Genomic DNA, 22,397 nt, shown 5'->3' on the forward strand with positions numbered 1-22,397 from the left:
ATTGACAAAAGGTGTTTTTTTGTGGTTGATTTGGAATGTTACCCTTTCAGGGGCTTTCAGATGCCAGCAGAAAGAACGTGGTAACGTTCTCTGTCCTAAGAGGATAGGAAGTAACCCCCTGCTTCCTGCACATGCTGCCCAGCAGAATGGGCATGCTCCGTGATAACTACCAGAAGGACGTTTCCTCTCCTGCCGGTACTGTTCCCTCAGCAGTGGGCTGTCTGAGTTCAGTGATGTAGACTAAAAACTAATTATTTTTATTTTTATTTTTTGTAATTGGTGTGTTTGCCTGCTCCTTCTGTGGGTACCTGAGGAATCAAACCCAAGGATTGATCGAACCAAAAAGTATCAGCCATTTGTCTCCTGTCCCGTGTGATTTCATGTTAAGCCCCCTAACTTTGTGTTGAATATTACATCCAAGTGGGGTAAAGCTGTGCAAATACTTGCTTCCTGATTGCTGTCAGGCTCTGGTGTGTCTACACTTAGGTAGCTCTGAGCCCCTTCTCATGCTGTTTGTCTGTCAGGGTTTGTGGAGGGGTTGCTCTGGAGGATGCAGGTTGGAAGCTGCGCTGCGTGTGTGTGTGGAAGGCCGAGAATCTTCTCTGATGTCTTTTTCACACTCTCCATGTGAGCCAAGCTGTTAGGCGATACAAGGCAGGAATGAAAGTAATCCAAAACTAGGAAGTACAAGATGTATTCTTGTGTCATCCCCTGCCCCTGCCAGCTCTGGAGGACAAATCAGTGGTTGTTTAGATGTGTTAACCAGGCTCTTCATTTCCCAGTTTCCATTAGTTTGTTGTTTCCATTAGTATTGTGAAAGCATCCGTGCCAGTGCTGGTAACACACGGGTTAGATTAACTTGCAGTATCAAGCAATCCAGATACCGGGGGGTCAGCAGAGAATGGAGTTTGAGTCCAGTTTGTGAACTCCTACCTGTGGGCCAGGTGGTTTAGGACACCTTACTTGCAAATTCTTTTTAATGCACTGCTTCACCGTACCCTTGCTGTAGTGCCCTCATTTTCCAATCAAAGTGCTAGTTCCCCTTCTGGAAGCAGCACTGCCATGGAATTGGGGTGCATTCGTGACAGGGAGCCTTCGGGAGAGGGGTGCAGGGTGTGACCTGGCTGGGGCAGCAAGAGGGGAGCTCCAGCCAGCAAGGCACGCGGGAGGAGCAGGGGGAGCTTGCAGCTTGTGCCTCCTGCATCCTCAGCAGGAGCCGATTTCAGCAACAAGAAGCTGAACTGGGGCAGTGCAGCCCCACTCCCTCGGCTCTGCAGTGTGTGCAGCCCTGCTCAGCCCCCTCTGCTGCTTGTCTGCCTGGGCACCTGCCCCTGCCTCATCCCGTCTGCGCACAGCAACCTGTGGAGACAGAAGGAGGGATGCAGCTCCCCCCGGGTGGGAGGTGTTCCTGCAGGTTGGGAACCTCCGATCATGTTATGCACGTGGGAGAAGAGGGGATCCTCTCCTTTGTCTCTCTTCTTTGATTTAATAGTGTGAATAAAATCTGGTGTGGAGACTTGGGATTAGTAGTGGGTAAGTGATCGTTAGTGCTAACGAAATCACTTCTGAGGTGCTTATGAAAACCCTAAAATGTCAAGTCTTTAATCATTAACTAGGTAAAGATAATCAGCGTGAATTTTCTGAAGTGTTGCTGATCTTGAAAATTTACCAAGGAGTTACATGAGCAGGCTAAGGGGCTCATATTACACTGTTTTGAGTCCTTAAACTTAAATGTAGTTGTTCCTTGGTACCGAGAGCAGGATCTGTGTGCATTTCTGCAAATCAGTAGCTTTTCAAATACCCCCACGTTAAAATGAATAGCTACTGAGTTCGGCAGTTGACATTTTTTTACATTTCTTTACTTTAGCAACTGAAATTTTTTATTCTCGTAGTGAGTCTGATGGTCATTTTGTTTACTTGCAGGTGTTAAAGAGGACAGTAGTTCTATTTTTTTTTTGAGACTTACAGTTTGGGTTACACAGCCTTAGCAGCATCCCCTTGCCTTACCCAGGACGCTCAGTTCAAGCCTATCGTGTTTGATTATTGCAACACGCGCGGTTAGTAACATCTCCTGCTGTTGTGAGGCCCCCTTGTAGGAGACCACATGTGCTACAGCGGAAGTGCACTTCAGTTTCTTCATCGATTGTCGTGCTGTTTACTATAACTAGGAAACATTTGAACTTTCAGGAGAAATATTTCATTGTTTTATTGTTTATACATCAAATCCAGGAATAAGCCTAAGGAAGTTTCAACAAAATGGAGAGACATTCTTCTTGGTGTGCTGTTGTTAGAAGTACATCAGCAGGCATTTTGGCTCTAGGAGCACGTAGTTGGTGGTGGAGGGGAGAAGGAAACCATCACACTTCTGCATGTTCTCAGTTGTTAATGTTGTTTTGACTTCACGAGGGAATCTAGTCACCTGTGCTGACTCTCTGTTGCTTAAGTTGAGAAAGGTAACATTAGCCAAAGGAGTGGGTAGTGAAGGCCCTGTGTTTCAGTTAAACTTCGGTGTCTTAGCTGAGAGTCCAGGGCATTGTCAAGTTAAAGGTAACTGGTCCTTCCTCAAACTTAGATCTATTTCCTCTTCATCTCTTTTATCAATGTAAAATAACATAGATGGGAAATACTACAGTATGTGTGCTTTGTGCATCATACATACTTACTTAAAACCTGTCAAGAATACTAGTTGCTAAATGGAAACAAAATTGTCGGAGATCTTTGATAGGGTGACCCTTAGGTACTTCTGCAGAGTCAGAACTACAATTGGTATCTTAAGACGGGATGAATTCGGAACTTTTTGTCATTATATATATATATATTACACATCTATATAAATATACATGTGAAAAATTTATATACAATAAATTTTTAATAGAGGTTTCCTCTATAAAAATAAATACATATGTGTAAAGGTCTTTTATATATATATATGTACTTCTACTGCAATCTAGGCAAAATTGACTGTTCAGAGGAAACTAGGTAAAAATGTTAAGCTTTGCGAAACATTTATATTATATGAAACATTTATGTATGAAATTGCTACAATCTCAAATGTTTTGAGAAATATGTAGGCTTTGGACCCCTTTTAAAAATCCTCCAAGGTACATATGGAGGGGCTCCAAGTCCCAAAATCCTTTGTTAGCACCCTAGGCAGATGCTAGATCTGTCCTGTACCTCCCAGCACCCATACTGCGTACACCCACAGAGCTTGGAACATCTCCTGGGTGCTGTGTTAAATGTAAAAGGCAGTGAGGAAAATCTTCGCAGCTGTGCCTAGAGCTGCTTGAAGGTAACAGCCACGTTGTGTATGTCACTGCTGTCTTTGTAATATCAGAAATAAAAATATTTCAGTTCTAGATTTCAGAAATTGAAATATCACTTGCATGTGTTTCGGTGGAAAAAACATTGTGAGGAAAAATGAAGTTGATTATAAAAAATATATTTTTGGAAGTTTTAGGTAAAACGAGAGGGAGAGGGTTATTTGTTGTAGAAGAGCAGTAATTGCAGAACAGCCTGTGCAGCTCTGAGCATAATTTGCAGCTACATCTCACGCAAGGGAAGAGGTGCTTGGCTTCTCTTTCTCCTTCTGATCAGCTTGTATGGCTCTGAAGTAGACAAAATAGGATGTGAAGCCAAGCAGTGCAGGGATGGGCGATGATGCTGCTCTTACTGACATCAAGGATGTGCTGTGCCTCATCCAGATCCATGCAGTTTGGTAGTTTTATAGTCAGTGCCTTGGTATTCAAGAAAACCATGGGCTGGCATCGCACAGCAGCTGAGCGGCGTGGAGCACTTGGAGCAGCAAGCTGTTACTCAACTGCAGATGACTGACTCAATTAAGCGTTTCATTTAGAAAATGAACATGGTACATGACAGTTATATTTGAAGGAAATACTACCCCAGTGAGCCATAATGGAAAATGAAGTCAGTGAGATCTGGAGCCAGGATATCTAATTTTAATCTGAACTTTTTGTGAAGCAGCTTTGATAGCATCTACAGTTGACATCAAGTTCTCTAATTGAGCAGAAATCAGTGATGGTGAGGGATGCTTCACTTTAATAGGAGGCATCCAGCAGGTCGTTACAAATTTTTTCTACTTACAGAAACTTACTGTGTAAAAGTATTGCTGTTTTTCAGGTCTTCATCTGACAGCAAAGTGTGTGAGGCTATTCCAATTCTAAGCTTCTTTATCCCTTGCCTTCTTCTACCTAGTTCTAAACCTATTTTACCTCTTGCTGTTTGCCGTTTACGTTCAGGCAAGAATACTTTGAAGAGAGATGAAGTAATTAACACCGGTTTAGGTGTTAGCATGCTGACAATATCAACATTTCTGTTTTTCCAGTGGGACCTTCTGACAAGGAATGATATTTTTAAATGTAGAGTTCAGACTTCTGATTCATAGCTCTTTCTGTGCACTAATCCATGGACTAGGTTGTGCCTGGGAGGGGGAGGGAGGCTGGGTGAGAGTCTGAAAAGAGCCCTCTTAAGCTGATTATACAGCTGCAGCGAGGGACTGAGTCTGCCTCAGTGAGCCCACAGGGAACTGGTCTTGCATGTGAAATCAGGATGTGCTGTGTGACTACAGTTTCTGCAGGCACAAAGAGTATTCCTAGCAACAGGTAGCACATAGCTGGAACTAGTTCTGGAACAGTTCTTTTTTTTTCAAGTGCCTGTGTTAGAGCCAGCCCTACAGGCCACATCCGTGCTTCTGGGACCTGTGTCACACCGTGCTGGGCCCAGTTAGCAGAGGCAGGTCTGCGGTGCTCCCGCTGCTCTGGCCATCGTGATTAAAGGTTTGGCAGGAAGTTCACATCACTGTAAGGCTTGGCCACTTAGAATACATGAGCATGGCCTGTTTGAACAAGTCGGTGGTGAATTAAATGAAAAATTGCTAGAAAGCCCCAAGTTAGTGGACAGTATATAACAAATGGTCCTGTAAGTATGTGTTTTAATAAGCTTACCTACCCATCATTAGTGGTCACTGCAGCTAGTGATAGTGAGCCTAGTTCTCTTTAAAGATTGCAAACCTTTACTGAAGCCTGCTAGGGAAGGTGCTTTGCATTAATACTGTGCCACGTTAAATGCCAGGCATCACTGCAGCTTGCTCTGTGCACATGCTGGTGTTGATGTTTCCTTCAGTTGTGAAGATAAAGAATTAAGAACTTTGTTTCACTCACCTTGCACAAGACTTTCAAAATTCCATTTCAAAATTCCATTAAGCTCACTGATTTTGAGTTATTTCAAAACTTTCAGTTCAGTAGTTTAAGACAGCATCATAGCAATATGCAAAATAGCATAAAATCCACGAGGCAAGATGTCAGTGAGCTTGCTGCATGTTACTTTGTGGACCTTAGCATTCCTTAGTTCATTGTATTTCATTAGTAACTCCTTGGAGGGTTCTTCTTGCTTGCTTGCTGCTTCACCCCCATCCCTTTTTTCTTTGGTAAAAGCTAAGACCACTGTACTTACACTGCAAGAAGCATGGTTCAGCTGTAAAGCTTAGCTTTAACCCAGAAATAACTAGATAAGGCAGTGAATATTTGGTAAGTGCACTTCATAAAGAGTCTCCATTTAAAAATTGATAAGATAGTTAACTGAGCTTAGCAACTCCCTTGTTGACTGTTTTGCTGCTGGATACACATACCCTGTCTCCGCAGCTGACTAGACCCCGCTGGATAATGTTCCATCTGCCCGATAAGCAAATGAGAGAGCAAGTTGGAGCAACAGTGTGTTTGTTTTTAATTGTGGTACCAGAACCTTCGCATAACCAATGCTGATTATCTTGGATATAATGATTCATAGGTCTTAAGTAGTTTAAAAAAAAAAAAAAGTACCACCACCACCGCTCAAAGTTCCTGTGCTGCAGCTAGATGTCTGGCATCTGCTTTCTAAATGGCACTAGTCCGTCCCTCCTTTCTCTCCCAAATCTGTACCGTTTGTCACGAGTGTAAAATTCTGAACCACAGCAAAGGGCCTTGCACCTACCTTTTAGACTGCTCTTTTTTTAATGAGGTTCCATTTAGAAGATTGTTACGTGCACCATACAGAGTGGGAGAATTTGAAGCAATGAAAGGAAAAATGGCTGGTCTTCAGTCATTATTGACTCCTGCAGATTCTCTGCAAATGAGAGACAAAGCCAGAGATTTTCTACTCGTAGAGGGGTGTCCTGTAGGCAGTACTGCCTTTCTTGACATGATACTGCACTGGAACCATGCTCCAGGAGTTTCTGTTCTCAGGTACTGATTGCACTAGCTTTAAAGGGAAGATGGTTTTACAGCCCACAAAGCGGAGAAGTGGCATCAATTTTTGTATCTACCAAGAGTTTCCTGATATTTCTGTAAAGCGTTAATTCTTTCCAACTTTTGTTAACCATGTTATGCCAAAACACAGCTTCCCTCCCTGCCCGTCACCTTTTCTGGTCAGAAAGACTAGTCCTTTATTTTGTGGGGAGCCTGGCCTCAGCTCGGACCTCTGGCTGTTGCGCTGGGTTGGCAGTCTGGCCTGGGCGATAGGCCAAAAAGCGTGTTCCTTTTCTCAAATGAAAGGGCAGCTGTGCACATAGAAAGTCAGCTGGAAGATGTTCCCTTCTAAAACGCGAAATGCTGCTGATCAGTTGGTTGGTGGTACCGTGCCTGTATTTGCAAGGAAGAGATTTTCACCCCAAAAGGACTTGAAATTCAGCAGGGGCTGGGATCGTTGCCTCTTTCTGAGTGCCCCTCTCAGCTCCTCTGTGTGCTGCTTTACTCTTTGAAAATGCCATTCAAAATCTTCACTATATATTGTATTCTGCACTTCTGTCACAGGCTACCAAGCTTTATCATAGGAAAAAAAGCAGCAGTTACCAGCTAACACTAGGAAGGCATTAACAGTATGCATTTCTTTTTCTTTTCAGGGAGCAGAAGTTCTACTGGCATTTGAAGCTTGTGTTTCCTCACTGTCACGCTGAATACACTTTAAAAAGGTACAGAGCTTGATAACAGATTCGTATAAAGTTTAAATTCTTCTGCTGGAATTAACATGGAAAATATTTTGATGAGTTCTTAAATATTTATATTATACAAGGTAAACTTGAATATTATTTTCTGCCTTAATTACAGGGGCATTTCAGTTAATGTTGTGTAGTATTTTACTCTTTGAAAGCTAGCAGGCTTTTCAGATCAGGTGAAATATTTGATTGCTAGTCCTTCCTTGATGTAAAGAGAGCAGCTTGTATATTCATGGTGGTGACGTGCTGTACAGCTAACCTATTCTGCTCTCATGGAGCAGGGATTCAGCAGGATTTCACTTTCCTGTTCGCTCGCGCAGTGGAGCTGACCTTCACATACAGTGAAATGGTTGCATTGTTTCCTTCGTAGGAAAGCCCATAAGCACATTTTGCAAAATCCCCAAACTAAGCTTTTATTGACAAATCTTTCTTTCTCCTTTTTTCCTAGCCTGAAGGGGTATGAGAAGTACGCCTGCATCTACTTCTGGGCTGTACAAACAGCATGTTATGCTGCAGGGTTTGAAACTAGAGATACTCATCTGTTTACTCCTTGTAGATGCCAGTGAAGTCCCAGTGTTGAAACTGAGATAGAGCTGTCAATTACCTGTGCTGTATCGATACACCTTTATAATCCTCCTATAAAGTACCCAGTTGTACCACTGTAGCATGCAAATACACAGTTTCCTTTAAATGACTCAGATAATAGATTTTTGTGTACACGATGAAGCATGTCTTATGTATTTGATTTTTATCTTTTGTGAAAGGGTGCCAGAGGATAAAACACTCACGGATATCCTTAAGCCCTACATTGATCCAGTGGAGTCAGATCCTGTAGTTTGTCAAAGGTACGTATTGAATAACTTTCTGTCTAATTCACTAATAAAAGAAAGGAGTCATCCTGAACAGATGGCTTAAAGTGCTGCACTTTCAATATGTAAAGTTGAGGTCCCTGTCAGCAGGGCATCTTTAATTCCTGCGGCCAAAACCATCCCAACTTTCACAACTAAGTAACCCTGGAATATAGCCACTAACTTTAAATCAGGAGAAGATTAAGACATTGACTCATAGCATACAGATCAAATAAAGCAACTGTAATTCTAAAAAATATGACACTAATTATCTGCAGTGAACCTTTTCTTTGGAGGAATTAGAAAAACACACTAGTAATAATAGCCCTAATTTTTAGAAGATACTCAACATATGGCAAATACTTGTTTTTATCAAGAAATAAGTTATTTTGCTTGTTAACATACAAAAGATATCCATCTCTTCTGGATGATAAGAGGAAGAGTCTGAAATATGTCATTGTCTCTTCATCTGTTGCTTATTCTTTTTTTTTCAGATTAAAAATCTATACAATGTCTCCTCAGTCAGATGTACAAATTTTAATGAAAATAGAAAACAGGAAGCAAAACTCTATCAGGTAAGATGGTTCTTTAGTCTGTGTGCTTCTTAATTAAGGATAGAAAAATATATATATACATTTCTTAGTCTTTAGTATCATAAGGACAAATCACGTATCTCATGGATTAAGCTTCAGTGAGTAATTACCAGCCATTTTAAGTGATTCCGCAAAAAAAAAAAAAAAATTGTCTTTTAATAAGTCAACATTGAAATTTCTGCACAGTTACTGTGATTGGTAAATTCAGCTAAGTCATACTTGGATGATTTAAGAAGCCATGGCACTCACGGCTGCATTGGTGGACTGGTGAGTGTGCCTGTGCCTGAACTGCTTCAGCAGCAGTCCATGCAAGTGTTTGTGCTGAAGCTGGGTTTGTGTTATATGCTAAATTAATTCATTGACCAGCTGAAGTCTAGTGTCCATTCTCTTCTATAAGCTCCTCTGTGGATATGTGAACCTCTCAAGGGAGTCAGCTGGAGAGCTGTCTTTTTTAAACCACCATTGCAGCAAAAATGCCTTACCCGCATCCAGTTGCTGAACTGGAAGTAACATATTTTTCTCAACGTTACTAGCTCATTACTCTTCATGTTAAGATATTGCTGGGTGTGCGCTTTTAAGTTTGCAGAGTTTTGACTTGTGAAAAATTGTTTTCTTTGTTTCCAGAACAGGCAATAATAATCTTGGACTTCAAAATTAAACTTTAAATAAATAATTTTTGATGGTATAAATACCATTTTGAAGACTCCACCCTGTTGTCATTGTTACTGAAAAGGATATGTACCAGCTTTAATATCATAGCTTATTGTGGTTGACCAGTGATTCCTAGTTAGGGTTCTTAAAGTACATTCTTTTCTTCAAATGTAACAAATGGAAATAATATACTTCCCTGAAGCGTGGTATGTTATTTCTAAGGGGAAGAAAAAAGGTATAGTAAAAAACACCAGTTGTAACTGAACTTCATGTTTGTGCTGTTTCTCTTTCCCAGTAAGTATTATTCAGAAGTGAGTAACATACTTCAACATTCAAGCCACAAATATAAACTCCTCATGGTTTTGATTTTTTTCCCTCTTTGCAATCACTATTTGAAATAAGGTTGTAAAATTTGTTCAGCTACAAACCTGTTGGTTTTGAGTGAAATGTGTGGAGGACTTCCGTTTACTTCAAGAATGGCCTAATTCTCTACATTTAGGGGGGGAATTAAAAATGCTGGTATTGTGAGCTAACCTGAAAAGTTCTGTGTGGAAGGACGCAGACAGGTGGAGCTTTCTCAGGTTTCTCCCTTTGCTGTATTTCCGAGTGCTCCACGAATTCAGTTCAGGCACTTTAGCCATGCAGGCTGTGTATGGTGTTTTACCCAAGTAAAAAAGCCATTCTAGAACTTAGTGCTAGGGAACAGGATCAGAACAATTTCCCATTTTACAGTACTTTATGGCAGACTTGGGCTCAGCTGTCAATAGTGGTATTCGGGACAGGTTTCCACAGCATGAACAACTTCTGTCCCCTTCGCAGACTAACATAGGAAAAAACTGAGAATTCATTCAGCTAGTTCCTGCTGTACATGGTTCTGCAGAAGTTGTGCTATCTGCAAAATAAATATAAATAGCCTAAAATTGGAGTTTCATCCTGTACTTCCAGAATCATCTTTGTTTTCTCATATCAAAGTTATAGTAATTAGTATTTAATCAGTGAAATGTGTGCTTTAAAAAGAACTTTAGGAAGTTAACAAGTCTTTTGAATGAGAAACGCATCTCCTTGTTGGTAAAGCAGGCCCTGCTGTGGCAGCGTGGGCAGGTCGCGGAAGCAGCACACTGAAAGAAAACCCTGCTTGTGAAAGGAAAGGACAAAGTTGGTTTGACATGATGGGACTGCTAGCTCAGCAGAAAAGCATCTTCTGTCAACATGAGCTGGGGCTCTGCCAGCAGGCTCTCGGTGTAGTTGTGCGAGCAGAGTTGTTGTGAAAAAGGCTCTCGGAGGGAATTTAAGCTTTTACTGTAGTTGCATTATAGTTAAGAGAGAATTTATTTTGATTTTGTCTCCTTTTGGCTCCCACTGTTAAATTAATTAGGGTGTGCGTTGTCTCACAGTAAAAAATCACTACCTGGGGTTGCAGTGGGAATACTTGATGCTTGCTATTGATGCAGACCAGCTTGTATCTTAGCAGTGGGGAGCTGCTGGTTTGTGAAGTCATTGGTGCCACTGTGAGCTCACTCATCCTGTGCCACCTCCTCTGCCTGGTTTTAGGTTGTGTGCTCCTGTAGGGCAGAATCCTCTTCGTTCCTCTTCGTCACTCTGGGGGCAGCAGCCTGGAGGAATGCGGTTGGTGTAGTCTACAAATCATGCAAGTCTACATAAATACTCTGTTATCCAGCACTTCCTTTGGTCCACCAGAGAAATTACTTCTCCAGAAGTAGTAGGTTAGTAGGAAGGCTGTAAAAATGTATTTGTTTGAGTGGATGTTGGTTTTAGGCTTAGCAGAACCATTTGAGAAAAATACTTTTCATAGCTGGGATTATGTATTATTGAGTCAGTGCAGTGGTGTTTCAGAGAACATCTAAGTAGGATTATTATGGGTTCTAAAATGTTAGTCTGCTAGTTTTAAGTATGTTACAGAAGGATTTTACTATTTCCTGCAAATGTTTATGAAACAGGAGTTTGTGGTTTAGCTTTGTCTGTTTTCTGTATTTCACAGCAAACAATCCTTTCAGTTTTGAAAGTCCCTTGCAGAATGCTTTAAATTGGGGATGGAGGGAAAGGTGTTTTTTTTTCTTTTTCCATTAGTATAAATTATCCACGCAGTACAGAATTCTCCTTCATCACAGGAGGTGTGCAGAACTTCGGAAGTGCATTGTTGTGTGGCGGAGAGCTGTCAAGCAGCGTGGTGCTGGCTTTCTCCCCGCTAGGTGCTTTTCGTGACAGTTCTTAGCGAACTTTCCCATCTGTGATAAGCTCTTGTGGGTTTCTGTTGTTGTTGTTGTTCCTCATCCTGATCTCTAGCTCTTTAATCTACAACCAGCTTGTAAGAATTGCTTTCAGTTTGAGCTGGTAGCACTCCACAGTTGTTCGGAGTAACCTAAAGCGTGATCTCCCCTCGTGTCCTCTCCTCCGCATCTGTCACCTAATGCTCTATGGCACTACACCCGTTACACCACTTGATAGTCTTGTCATGTAATTGCACTTACTTTATAAGGAATCTTGTGAAGGAGGGCTTAAAAACATGAGAGTTACACAACTCTTCTTTCTTTAAAACTTTGGTTTGGAAAAAATCTGCATTTGAATGGGTTGTTATAATAGTTTTCCGTTTTGTGGTACTCGCCTCTATCACCTGTTACGCAATATTTCGTTGGTGTCCATTCTGTCCTTGGCTGAAAATATTCCAAGAAAGGTTTAGCTGCTGCCTCTTGGATGATTTTTACAGTCTACATTCTTTTATAAAATAGTCTTTTCTTTCTTCAGGATAAATTAATGTCCTGACTGTCTTCAGTCCTTTATTTGGGATGCCTTCAAAGTGACTTCATATGGTAAGAGCATTGCTTTTTCCACTAAGGAAAGAAAAAATGCAACTGCCAAATTATACAGTCTGGTTTGGGACATACACCTTCTTTTTCTTTTCTTCTTGAGAATTGCCTTATTAGGCTTTGTGTAACCAAAAAAAGGCAAAACAAACAAAAATCCGAAATCCAGCAGATCCTTGATATTTGTTACGCCTAAGTTAGTGGCCAGAGTTTTGGGGGGTTTTGTGACTGTAGATTTTAATAGCATCGTTACTTATGCTTGCTTATCATAGAAGATGAACTTATTTCTTCATGAGAATGAACTGCAACAGACTAGGTTTGCAGTAGATGTTTTTCTCTCTGAGACGATTAAATAAAGATCTCCTCTACTGGGTTCATAACATCTTGCAGTAAGCTAGTTGAGATAGTTGTCTGTCTTTAGACACACTTGTTTAGTTTAATGGAATTAAAAATAATGCTTTCTTAAACATCGTTGTTGGGTCCTTTATAGGTCATTTTTCTTCTTTGACCATTAGCATATTCAGAATGACATGTAAACATTGTTTCGGCATAAGTCATTGTAGAACACTTTGGAGGCACTGCCAGGACATCTAGATGTGTGGAAAATTGAGGCTGCTTGGCCTTCTCAGGCCTCGCAAAGCACACTACTTTTGGGGGACCGTGTCCTCCAAGGAACTCTAGCTTTCCTGTTGTAAACCAGGCACACCACACAGGGGTGTTGGTGTACAGGACCGGTTGTATCAGTGGTACCGGTGCAGCTCATGCTTCAGTTACTCAGAAAGACAAAAATATCCAAAGCATTTTTGTACCGGTTCCAACATCAGGGGGCTTCTTGCTGTGTGTGGTGACATTGGCCGGTGCACATGAGAATACTGGCATGTTTGCCGCTTAATTCTTGTGGACCACTGGGAAGAAAATTTGCTAAACAAGTATCAGAGGTTCTCCTCTACTAAATGTCATTGCTTTATGGTGGTGAACGCTTATTTTGCTTCAACTGATCCAGTGCAGTTGCTTCCCAGAAGCCTGGATGATGTTAGTAATGTTGGAACACTTCCCTGTCTCAAGATCAGCTGGCAGAAACGAGAGTTATTTCCTTGGATGACTGAGTTCTGTGCTCAAAGAGAATTTTCTTTTGTAGTCCATTGTTTTTCAGCATCTGCGGGTTAGATCACATTAGTAGGTCGCAGTAGTCACAGTAATAGATTTAGGAAGATGAAGTCAGTTCTTTTTGCTTCAGTGCGTGTGTGCCAACAGACTTTTAGAAAATTGCCTTGGAATTCCAAGAGTAATATAAATGCAATGGAATAAAATCTTTTTAAATATAAAATTTACATAGATTTGTTTATTTTCTTGTTAAAAAAAAAAGTCTGTTATACCTGATATTTTGTCAGTGATTCTAAGAGTATCAAATACTCCTATCTTTAAACACATCAGAGCCTCAAATGTCAAGTGTCAGTGTCTTCCTTGGATCGTGTTAATTTTTCATACCATCTTCCTAGAGCAATTCCTTCTGCATTATTATTTATGAATAACTTCATGTGAAACCAGTAGAGCTTATAGTTTTTGCTTTCTGCTTTTCACTGGTGATTTGGTTGCTTAAAAAAATCAGTGCCACCAGTGCGGTGCTCAGATCAGTTTTTATCATCATATTAAGACCTCATTTCCAAACTACTACTTCATTCATCTAGCAAAACAAAAGGCTGGAATGGGCCCTTCTCAGGCATTATTTCTTTCTCTGCATTTCCTGCAAGTGTTGAAAAATGTGGGGTGGTTTATTTAATATTCCCCAGTCTTATTTAGGAAGCAATTTCTCTTCACATTTATGTAGTGCTTGGTATACATGAGACAGGAATTACGGATACAAATCTCTGGTTGAACTGCTGGCCTTGGCATGAGTTGGAACGGACCCCAGGCTGGCTTTAGCCTATGCCAGCAGAAGATTGACAGTAGAATTCATTACTCTTCTCGAGCTCACAGCAGCTGGCACAAAAGCAGCTCTGCCTGCTTTACAAAGGCAGGGAGTTAGCTTACAATAGTTATTCTTCACTGCACAACTGCAGTCAGGCTCTGGCTACTTTGTCCTGTTCAAGGGGAAATCAAATTTGTTCTGTAGTCTGTTTCTTAAACACAGTGCTCCTGTGTATTACTTGCTGCTGTCTTTTCCCAGAGTGCTGGGTTTTGTTTTTTACTAAAACTTTTGCTTTTCTTCTTGAATACTTTGCTATGTTTTCTTATAGGTCACTTTCATCTTCTCAGATTTGTTACTGCAGCCATTTCAGTGTCATTTTTCACTTCCTCCCTCTTTCTCTGAGCAGCGGTCTCTCTGCTGACAAAAGCGATGAAGAGCAACAGATTCCAGGATGTGCAACTTTTACTGTAAAAATTCCTCAGTTTTCCTTCCTTTCTACTTACGTTCTTAAGCGAAATCATCTTACACAACATAAAAGGAAAGCAGAAAACTAGTCATTGCTGACTACAAAAAGTACGTATGATGTGAATCTGTAGCATGCATAGCTAAACGTTTGTGATGTCTGACTATAATTACTTGACCTTTGAGAAGATTTTTGGGATGATTCCAAAGAAAACAGAATTTGTCCATCTTACTATCTTGAGCAATCATTCATTTTTTCTTTTCCTGAAAAGAATTCCTTTATGAACCAGTATGCGCCTGTTTTTAAAGTAACGATCCAGCGTTTTGTAACCCATGCTGAATTCTTTTGGATGAACTGTTTTATAATTAATGGTATTGCATTAGGATTTCTGGAGCGTCCCAGCTAGAGAATCTCAGGCTGAGACATCTATTGCACAAAGATTTATCTGAAATTGCTCTCTACGCTCCAAAATTCTGCAGTCTATGTTGCGGCATGTTAGATCCAGACCACTTAGAGAGGAAAAATGTGTGAGTAAAGAGGTGGAAGATAAGATAACAATAAAAGTGTTGGTGTTGGCTTCACCCGAGTGGTTTGCCCTGTCTAGTCATCTGGTGGTGATCTGCAGGCACCACAGGCAGGCTTAAAGACCTTCAGAGCCTTCATGCTTTCAAAGCAAGTAGGCAGATCCCAGATTGTGAAAGATGAGGAAAAGTGTACACCGTAGCCTCTTTGCTGCATCGTAACTGGGCTTATTAGCATGGGAGCTATGTGCCCAGCAAACACACAAGCTGATTTTCTCTCTTCTCCCTGAGTAAATGTTCATCTATGAATGAGTTTCCAGAACCGCCTCTTCTAGGGGGCAGAGGAGCTTGTGAATGCAGCCGTAACATGTAACATACATATGGTGTGGAAAAATTCGTCACTGAAGTCCATGCACTGTGCACCATGCACACCTGGGGCATACCTAAAGGCAAGAAGACAGGCCATGAAGCCCAAGACACAACTGCAGACTGGAAAAAAACCTGTTGAATAAACTGCCACCCCTCAGCTAGGGGAGGGAATTGCTGAAGGTGGGTTGTAGATTGAAGGAAATGTTCAAACCATTTGTCCTGATCCAGCCTAGCTTAAGTGTCATGCTGTGAGACGTACTGAGGGTTTAATTCAGCTGTATCTACCTGGGTTGCTCTTCAGGATCTTCCAGAAGGGGAGAGAGGCTGTGCCTCAGAGGACGTTCATCTGTGCCTTGGGAGGAAGAGGCACGGTGAGGCTCTGACTTGAAGGTAGCCGAGTTTCTCAGGTTTGGGGACCAGGCAGCACGGGGAGGCCAGAGTAAAACTCTTCTAGAAGCAAAGATACAAACTCATCTGTGTTTGAGAGCAGTTGAAGTGATAGACTGAACTTGGAAGCTGTAGTGCTGTGAAAAATGGCAATACAGCCATCGGTGTTTTCATAGAGGCGGAGGAAAGGGGAACCTCTTTGTGCTCCAGTGGGAAAGGCGAGATCCTGTTATTTCCTTGTGATGCTGCCAAAGGGGAATCCCTCTGTTTTTTCGCTTTCCTGACGGAAATGAGCAAGGACTGATCGTTTCGACCCCGCCAAAGAGGGAATTGACCTTCCTGCTTGTTTGCCAAGAAAATAATTTGTTTTCTTTATTTCATAGCTTTTCCTTTTCATTGTAAAGCGTTAGTAACCCCTTAATGGAAGGTTTATTGCACTGTGGTTTCCATGCAAAGAAGTGCCAATCTGTGGATACATTTCCAAAACTTAGTGCAGAGGGTTAGAGGTGTTCAGGCCGTCTTCATGGGAGCTAAATTGGAAAACTTAGAGTTTGTTATCGAGGGATCCTAACTTACAAAAGTATCAATTCTGGTTTCTGAAGTAGCGGTTCATTAGACTAGCTCAGGTGCAATAAGAAAATTATTGCCAGCCTACAAAGGGTAATTTCTCATCAGCTTGATATTTCTGCTAATTTTGTCAGTGCACTGCTGACTTGCATTAAGTTGTCAATGAGATTTGACCTATTAGTTTTCTGACCTTAGTATATCAGAGTTTTTCATGTCCTTTGTTACTCCTTTGTAACCCCCCCCCACACATACCTCTAAGACTCCTTGCAGTAATGTTTCATGGGGCACGGTAACAGAAGGAATGTAACGCAGACCTGTGGCATTTACTTTTCCTCTATGAACATCCCAATATTTTAATGGCACAAGTTACAGAACTTGACTTCCCTGGATTTTTGGGGAACCACCCACAGCTTTTGCTTGTACTAGAGATGCCACTAATATCTTTGCAGGTTTTGAAACTTCAGGAATTCATCTTGAATCTTCATTCTCTTTCTAATAACTTTTCCCTTGTGCAATTTCATTTTCCCTCTAGGCCCTCTGGCTATCATTAACTCATTAGGCTGGTTAGCTTCTTTATCTCAGGCACGTAGCAGCAGCATACGATTGCAGAGGACCCTTTTACAGTATATCTGCACTGTACAATGGAGATTTGTAAACCTTAAGCTCTTGAGCAGTTTATGAAGCTCCACGGCAAATTTCTGTGCGTCTAAAGGACTGCTGGCTGTGATGCACTTGAACCATGGTATCTTTACTTGCTTTTGGATTTTATTTCTTTTCATTACGTATTAGGAGATGGGGAAAATATTTGCTTTCTTGAAATTCAGCATCACTATTTTTGTATTCTTTGAACCAAATTATTCTGAATCCAAGAAAATGACATTAGTTAGCTTCATATTTTCCTCCTGTTTGTTTTGTTGTACTTTCTCCAATAGCTAAAAGATTCAGAATGGTTTGTACTTGAGTTAATCTTTAGATTGTTGTTTTGCATCCTGAGTCCTTTTACCACATCTCGCCTAATGCTCTGTCCACTCAGTTGTTACAACAGATGCCTTATCTGCATTATGTTGTTTGCCATCAATTGATACTTTTTTTCCATGGTTGTCAGTAAAGAAATTTTGCTGTGTTTTTTTTTTTTCCTTCATGCAATTGCCTCATTCTCAAGAGGTTTAGACAAGGACAGCCTTTGTGCTTCTGCAGTAACGTACTTGTACTCTTACGTTGCTTCTCTCTTCTTTCCACAAACTGCTTTGTATATTTGCTAGGGTGAAAGTGAACAAACCAATGAATCTGGACAGCTACGATTGTGCCTGATAATTTAGGTGACAGGTGACAGTTAGTGTCCCTGTTACAGCTTGTCTTAATCGGGTCTTTGTGTGAAGATGGTCTGTGGTAGAGATACGGCAAGGAAAAGGAACAGTGTCGTGGTCTCCTCGTTACTCTGAAATGGCTTTATGCCTTCGAAGCATGTAGATATAGTGAGGAGGTGGTGATGCAGTCTGAGATGCCTTCCTGGTGTGCTGGCAACTTGTCTTCCTCTGCTGTGTTAATTGCTTCCCAATGGGACCAGTGGGCCAAATGCTGAAAAAAAAGAGGGTTGCTTGTCCTAATTTTCCGTTTTTTTTTCTGAAAAAAAAAAAAAAGGAATAATGACTGTACAGTGATGGAACTGTTGCTGAAAGTGGCCATCTGATTCAAAAAGAGATTGGTCAGGCATCTGTTCTGTATTGGTGTAGGTTAAGCTATACAGGTTTTGACAGAAGGGAGGAGAGGTTAGTGAGTGTTTGTCAAGGCAGGCTGTGGACATCCTGCACTGCGAGAGAAATCATAAAGCAAAAGTGGAAGGAGGAACCGAGGAAGTTTTAAAATAGTTGTGTAAACTGTATTACAATTTTTGTATTAGAATATTAACTTAAACTTGGTCGGTCCCTCCTCTCTCGTCTCTTAAGAGTGGTCAAGCAAAGTAGAGACTTCCGTGTTTTTCAGCTGCTGTTATTAATTATGTTACAAAGGAAGCATTACAGCAAGTAATTTCCTTTATTGTTTTCATTTTTTTTTAAGGACTCTGCCTTTTTATTTATTGTATTTCTGTAATTCTTTTTCATGCGTAAGGACTAACAAAATTCACTGTGTTCCAGATTTTTGGAATGTCAGAATTCTGGTGAGAAAGTTAAATATTAAAAGTCTGCGTTGTTTTGGTACACTGTGTTTACTTTTTGCCATATAAGCCTCCGTTCATATCTATTCAGGAGTGCATTTCACTACTTCCATGTTCACCAAATCATAACCACACGATGAGGTTATTCACCACTTAGGAATGAAAGTCCATCTGTTAGTTATTATCTTTGCTGTGCTACAGCTCTTCACAAGGAGTGCTTGGGAGAGCCTTTAAATGCTGTACCCAGTCTTAGCTCTCTTCTGGGGAAATGCAGATAGCTGGAAAATGCTGCCTGCCTTACTTGGGGGATGTGGGGGAGAAATCCTTCTTCCCACAACTTAGCAGAAGTTTGAGTGTGGATTTTAAGATTAGGCCCGAAATAGATACCATGATTTATTGTATCTGAATTATGCCAACTGAATACCTAGATGTTTCCACTGAGTTCTAGGAAGAAAAAATGTCTTTGTTTAAAATATGAGTACAAGCTTTAATTTATATCCCTCACAGGAAAACTATGAACATCATTACACAAGCATGCATCTTACTAATATTTGCAATTTTAGATCGGGAAATCTTTTTTGCTCTTTTCTTCCAGTAGCTAGAAGACTAAATGAGAGAAGTAACATGGTTACAACTTATCCTTAATTCCAGGTTGCAGTTTTTTCTTTATTATTAAAATCAAAGTTCCTGTCGATGACATTCAGGAAAACCTGATCAGCAGGGAATTTCCTGCTGTCTGAATTTGTGGAGACAAGTTACACCACTGCGATGACAGCCGTAGGCTCCATCTGAGGGAGGTTGTTGTGATGCAGTGACCTAATGGAGCATTCCTGCATGGGGGAGACAGATTAGGAGGCTGAATTTTTGAATTCCTGGAAGGTAGCAGAATAACTATAGATAGTGAAACTGGTCTTTGCAGATACTCACAGATGCTATCAGAAGTGCAGAGCCATGTGAATTTCAGCATTTGTGAAAGGTAACAAAGCAATTCATAGGGTGAATGTAAAAGATTATATGGGAACTGATGTGGGATTGCTGAACCTTGTTAAATTTTCCCAGTTGTCTCAATTTTTGTAGGCTTTTAAACTGCCTGCTGGCAGGCAAATTCTGTTTAATTTTGTCCTTTAAAAAGCAGTTATTGTTATTTCATCCCAGCTAAAACCAAAAGCTGTTGTCTGCCAAGATTGTCTCTTTGTGGTCCTTATAAATGGAATCTTCTTATTAAGAAGAAATCCAGGCCCATTTCTTGCTTCATGACATGGGCGTAAAGCCTTGCCTGGGGCAAGATAACAATCTGGAAAATGTATTAGGTGGTGGGTGTACAATGAGGAGGCTGAGGGAATGTATGGAAGGGGCAGTAAATAGAAGTAAATACCATAGAGGAAGGAAGATTCAGAGAGAAGAATGCAATGAGAAGTCCTGCCGAGTGTAGGAACTGGGAAGCTGAATGAGGCAATGGGGACATAGAATCATATTCTAAGATTCTGTGACAACAACGTGTGTTCAGTACCAGAACAGGACAGCTTCTCTGCTGCAGGATGCTTAACCGCAACTTAAAAAAGAAAACCTCCATGCCTTACTTGTGTCTTTCCAAATGTGCAGTTCAGGGTTGTGATGCCTCATATCAAGGTTTGAACTTGAACTGCACGCTGAAGGAAGGGCATGAAAAGAGTTGCAGCCAGCTGTAGGTTCTCGCTGAGCAGGCTAGGCAATGCTAGTGATACAGGAGTTGCTGGTAAAATGATGGTAAAGGAGTATCTGCTCCAAGCTCTCACCACACCATCCCCAACCATGGTGACGCCGCTTCCCTGCAGCTCCTTGTGGTGCTGAGCAGTCACAAGACTTGTAAGAAGCCATTCCATTTTTTAGGATGCATGCTTTTTGGTTTTTCTTCAAATAGGTCTACCTTTTTCATAAGTAAAAACTGAACTTGGGGTGAATTTGGGTTTCTAGAAATGCTGTACAGGGCAGTTGTCTTTTGGTCAGAGACCTGTGCTGCTCTCCGCACTGGTGTACATCTGTGTTCTGCTTCTGGGGTACAAGTGGGAAGGTTTTTCTCATGACAAAGTACTTTAGAGAGAACCTGAAGTCAGCTGTGCTCTGCGAGCCATCCTGTATTTGACTGAAATGGAATGACAAGTATTAGGTTTTTTTGAGATCTTTAAACACGCACAGTTGAGGAAGAGATTGACAGGTGGATTAGCAAAAAAACTCAACTTACGCTTGTATATTGAGTGAGGAGTGTGGTAGACTGAGGTCTCTTGGATAGAATAGGTACTAACAGCACTAAAGTTAAAAAAGAGAGGCATTAAGCTCCTTTGTTACATTCTCCCTGAGATTTACAGACCAGATTATGAACTAAACTTTGGGATTTTTTCTCTGTCATTGTCAAACAGTACAATTTACTAAATACAAAAAAAGATAAAGCTCTGACTGTAGTGACCTAACACTTCAGTAATTTACTATCATAAAATAGTTTTAAGTACAAATGTTTTATCTTATGCCAAGCTGGACGCTAGAGATGTTTTGTCTAAAACATGAGATAATGGAAAGTGTATTGTGGCATGTGAATTAGTTTAGCCTCTTGGTGGTAAACGTTTGCCTAACCAGAAAAGAATGTGTTGAGGTCCTTGCCAAAGGAAAGGTATTGCCATGCTTTGCATTTAGAGTACTGTAAATAAAGCAGTAAATATGTTTCTGTTCATGTGTGTTAATCCCCGAGTTATGAATGCATTCATTCAATGAGAAATGTAATATACTGTTATCCCTTCTAAAGGGTTTCAGAAAGAACAGGTCATAATTACTTTGGGTTAAGAGAAACTTGAAACCAAATATTTTCATGATGATTGAAGTCGAATATGAGAGAGAAATAGTTTTTGCTCAAACTAAGTTTCCCTTAAATCCCAAGAACTCAAATCCTGCTTTGCCTTCAATATTCTTCTTGTCTGCCGACTTCTCTGATGTACTGTTCCTAATCATACATTACTGAAAATCATAAAGCGTGCATTTCCTTCACCCCTCCAGGGTTGTTTTGTTGTGTTTTTTTTTGGCAAAAGAAAGTCCAAGTGCATAATATGTAAATGCTCAGAGACGGTGGAGCAGCTGTGTGAAATACTCCCCTTATTGCCCACAGTGTATTTTGGTTCTGAACTTCCTTTGGCTGTAGCTGATACAGTAGCTTAGTGGTGATTTTATAATCCTGATTACAGAAAGAATTGCATAACTCAGATTGCAGTGTAATACTATCAGAGCATTTGTTGGATGCTGCGGTCGTATCAAGTGAAAGCACCAGGGTTTCTCTCATAGAGGGCTTTGAAACACCCTTCCATTCCCCAAAATCCCACATGCAGGCTTCTGATGAGAGAGCTGGGAGAGGACATCACAGGTTTAGGATATCATTGTAGATTAGGAGAAGATGCTCAGTTTACCTTTTACTTGTATGACAGTATATGGCTGCATAACTGCCCTCAGCCTGCGGGGTGAAGGGGAGGGAGCCCTTCTGTGGGAAGGGGCTGCATGTCGAGCCACCTGCCTCTTGTAGCACACACAGGTGCAACCTTTCCTATACAGAGCTTCTTGGAGATGGTGCTGTAAGCAGAGCTTCTCTGGGCCATAAACAGGGATGTTGTGCCACCTTCTAGAAATGATTGCTTATTGTTGTCTGTTCTGGGTATCCGAGCCCTACAGAAACGGAGCTCTAAGCACTTCCAAGGTGCCTTTGCTGTAATAGTTGGTGAGCAATGCTTTTTATTTCATCTTTCCAATACTTAAGTGACAATTCATAAGAAAATGTGATGAGATGCACTACTAGGCATGTAAATTAAATCTGTAGTATTAAAGGTCATAAGCATGAAAAATTACAAATGCATACATTTATTAAGCGTATACTAAGAGTGGTTGGAAAAAACAAGTGGGACCTTGTCTTATTTTCAGTTTAGAATCTAATTTCCTTAAATATATTCATTTTGATATCCATATCTCCATTTCTGATTTTGGTAAAAATATTAATTAACAGCTCTGAAAACATTTTAGCCTGTAATGAAACTATTCCATTCTCCTCTTGTTCTTAGGCTTAGAAGTTAGGAGGGTTTAAAAAGATGTAGTTGGATAATAAGGCCAGATACGTA

General features: G+C 40.8%; 1 protein-coding gene across 1 annotated transcript in view; it reads left to right on the plus strand.

Moving 5' to 3' along the window:
- Positions 1–22,397, plus strand: part of ZNHIT6 (zinc finger HIT-type containing 6) — a 33,033-nt gene that overhangs the window by 4,834 nt on the left and 5,802 nt on the right. The window contains exons 6-8 of the mRNA XM_035333478.1: positions 6,893–6,961; positions 7,750–7,830; positions 8,328–8,408. Of these exons, the coding sequence (XP_035189369.1) occupies positions 6,893–6,961; positions 7,750–7,830; positions 8,328–8,408 (231 nt within the window). The remainder of the gene's footprint in view (positions 1–6,892; positions 6,962–7,749; positions 7,831–8,327; positions 8,409–22,397) is intronic.

Source organism: Oxyura jamaicensis, chromosome 8 (assembly GCF_011077185.1).
Source record: "Oxyura jamaicensis isolate SHBP4307 breed ruddy duck chromosome 8, BPBGC_Ojam_1.0, whole genome shotgun sequence".
NCBI lineage: Eukaryota > Metazoa > Chordata > Aves > Anseriformes > Anatidae > Oxyura > Oxyura jamaicensis.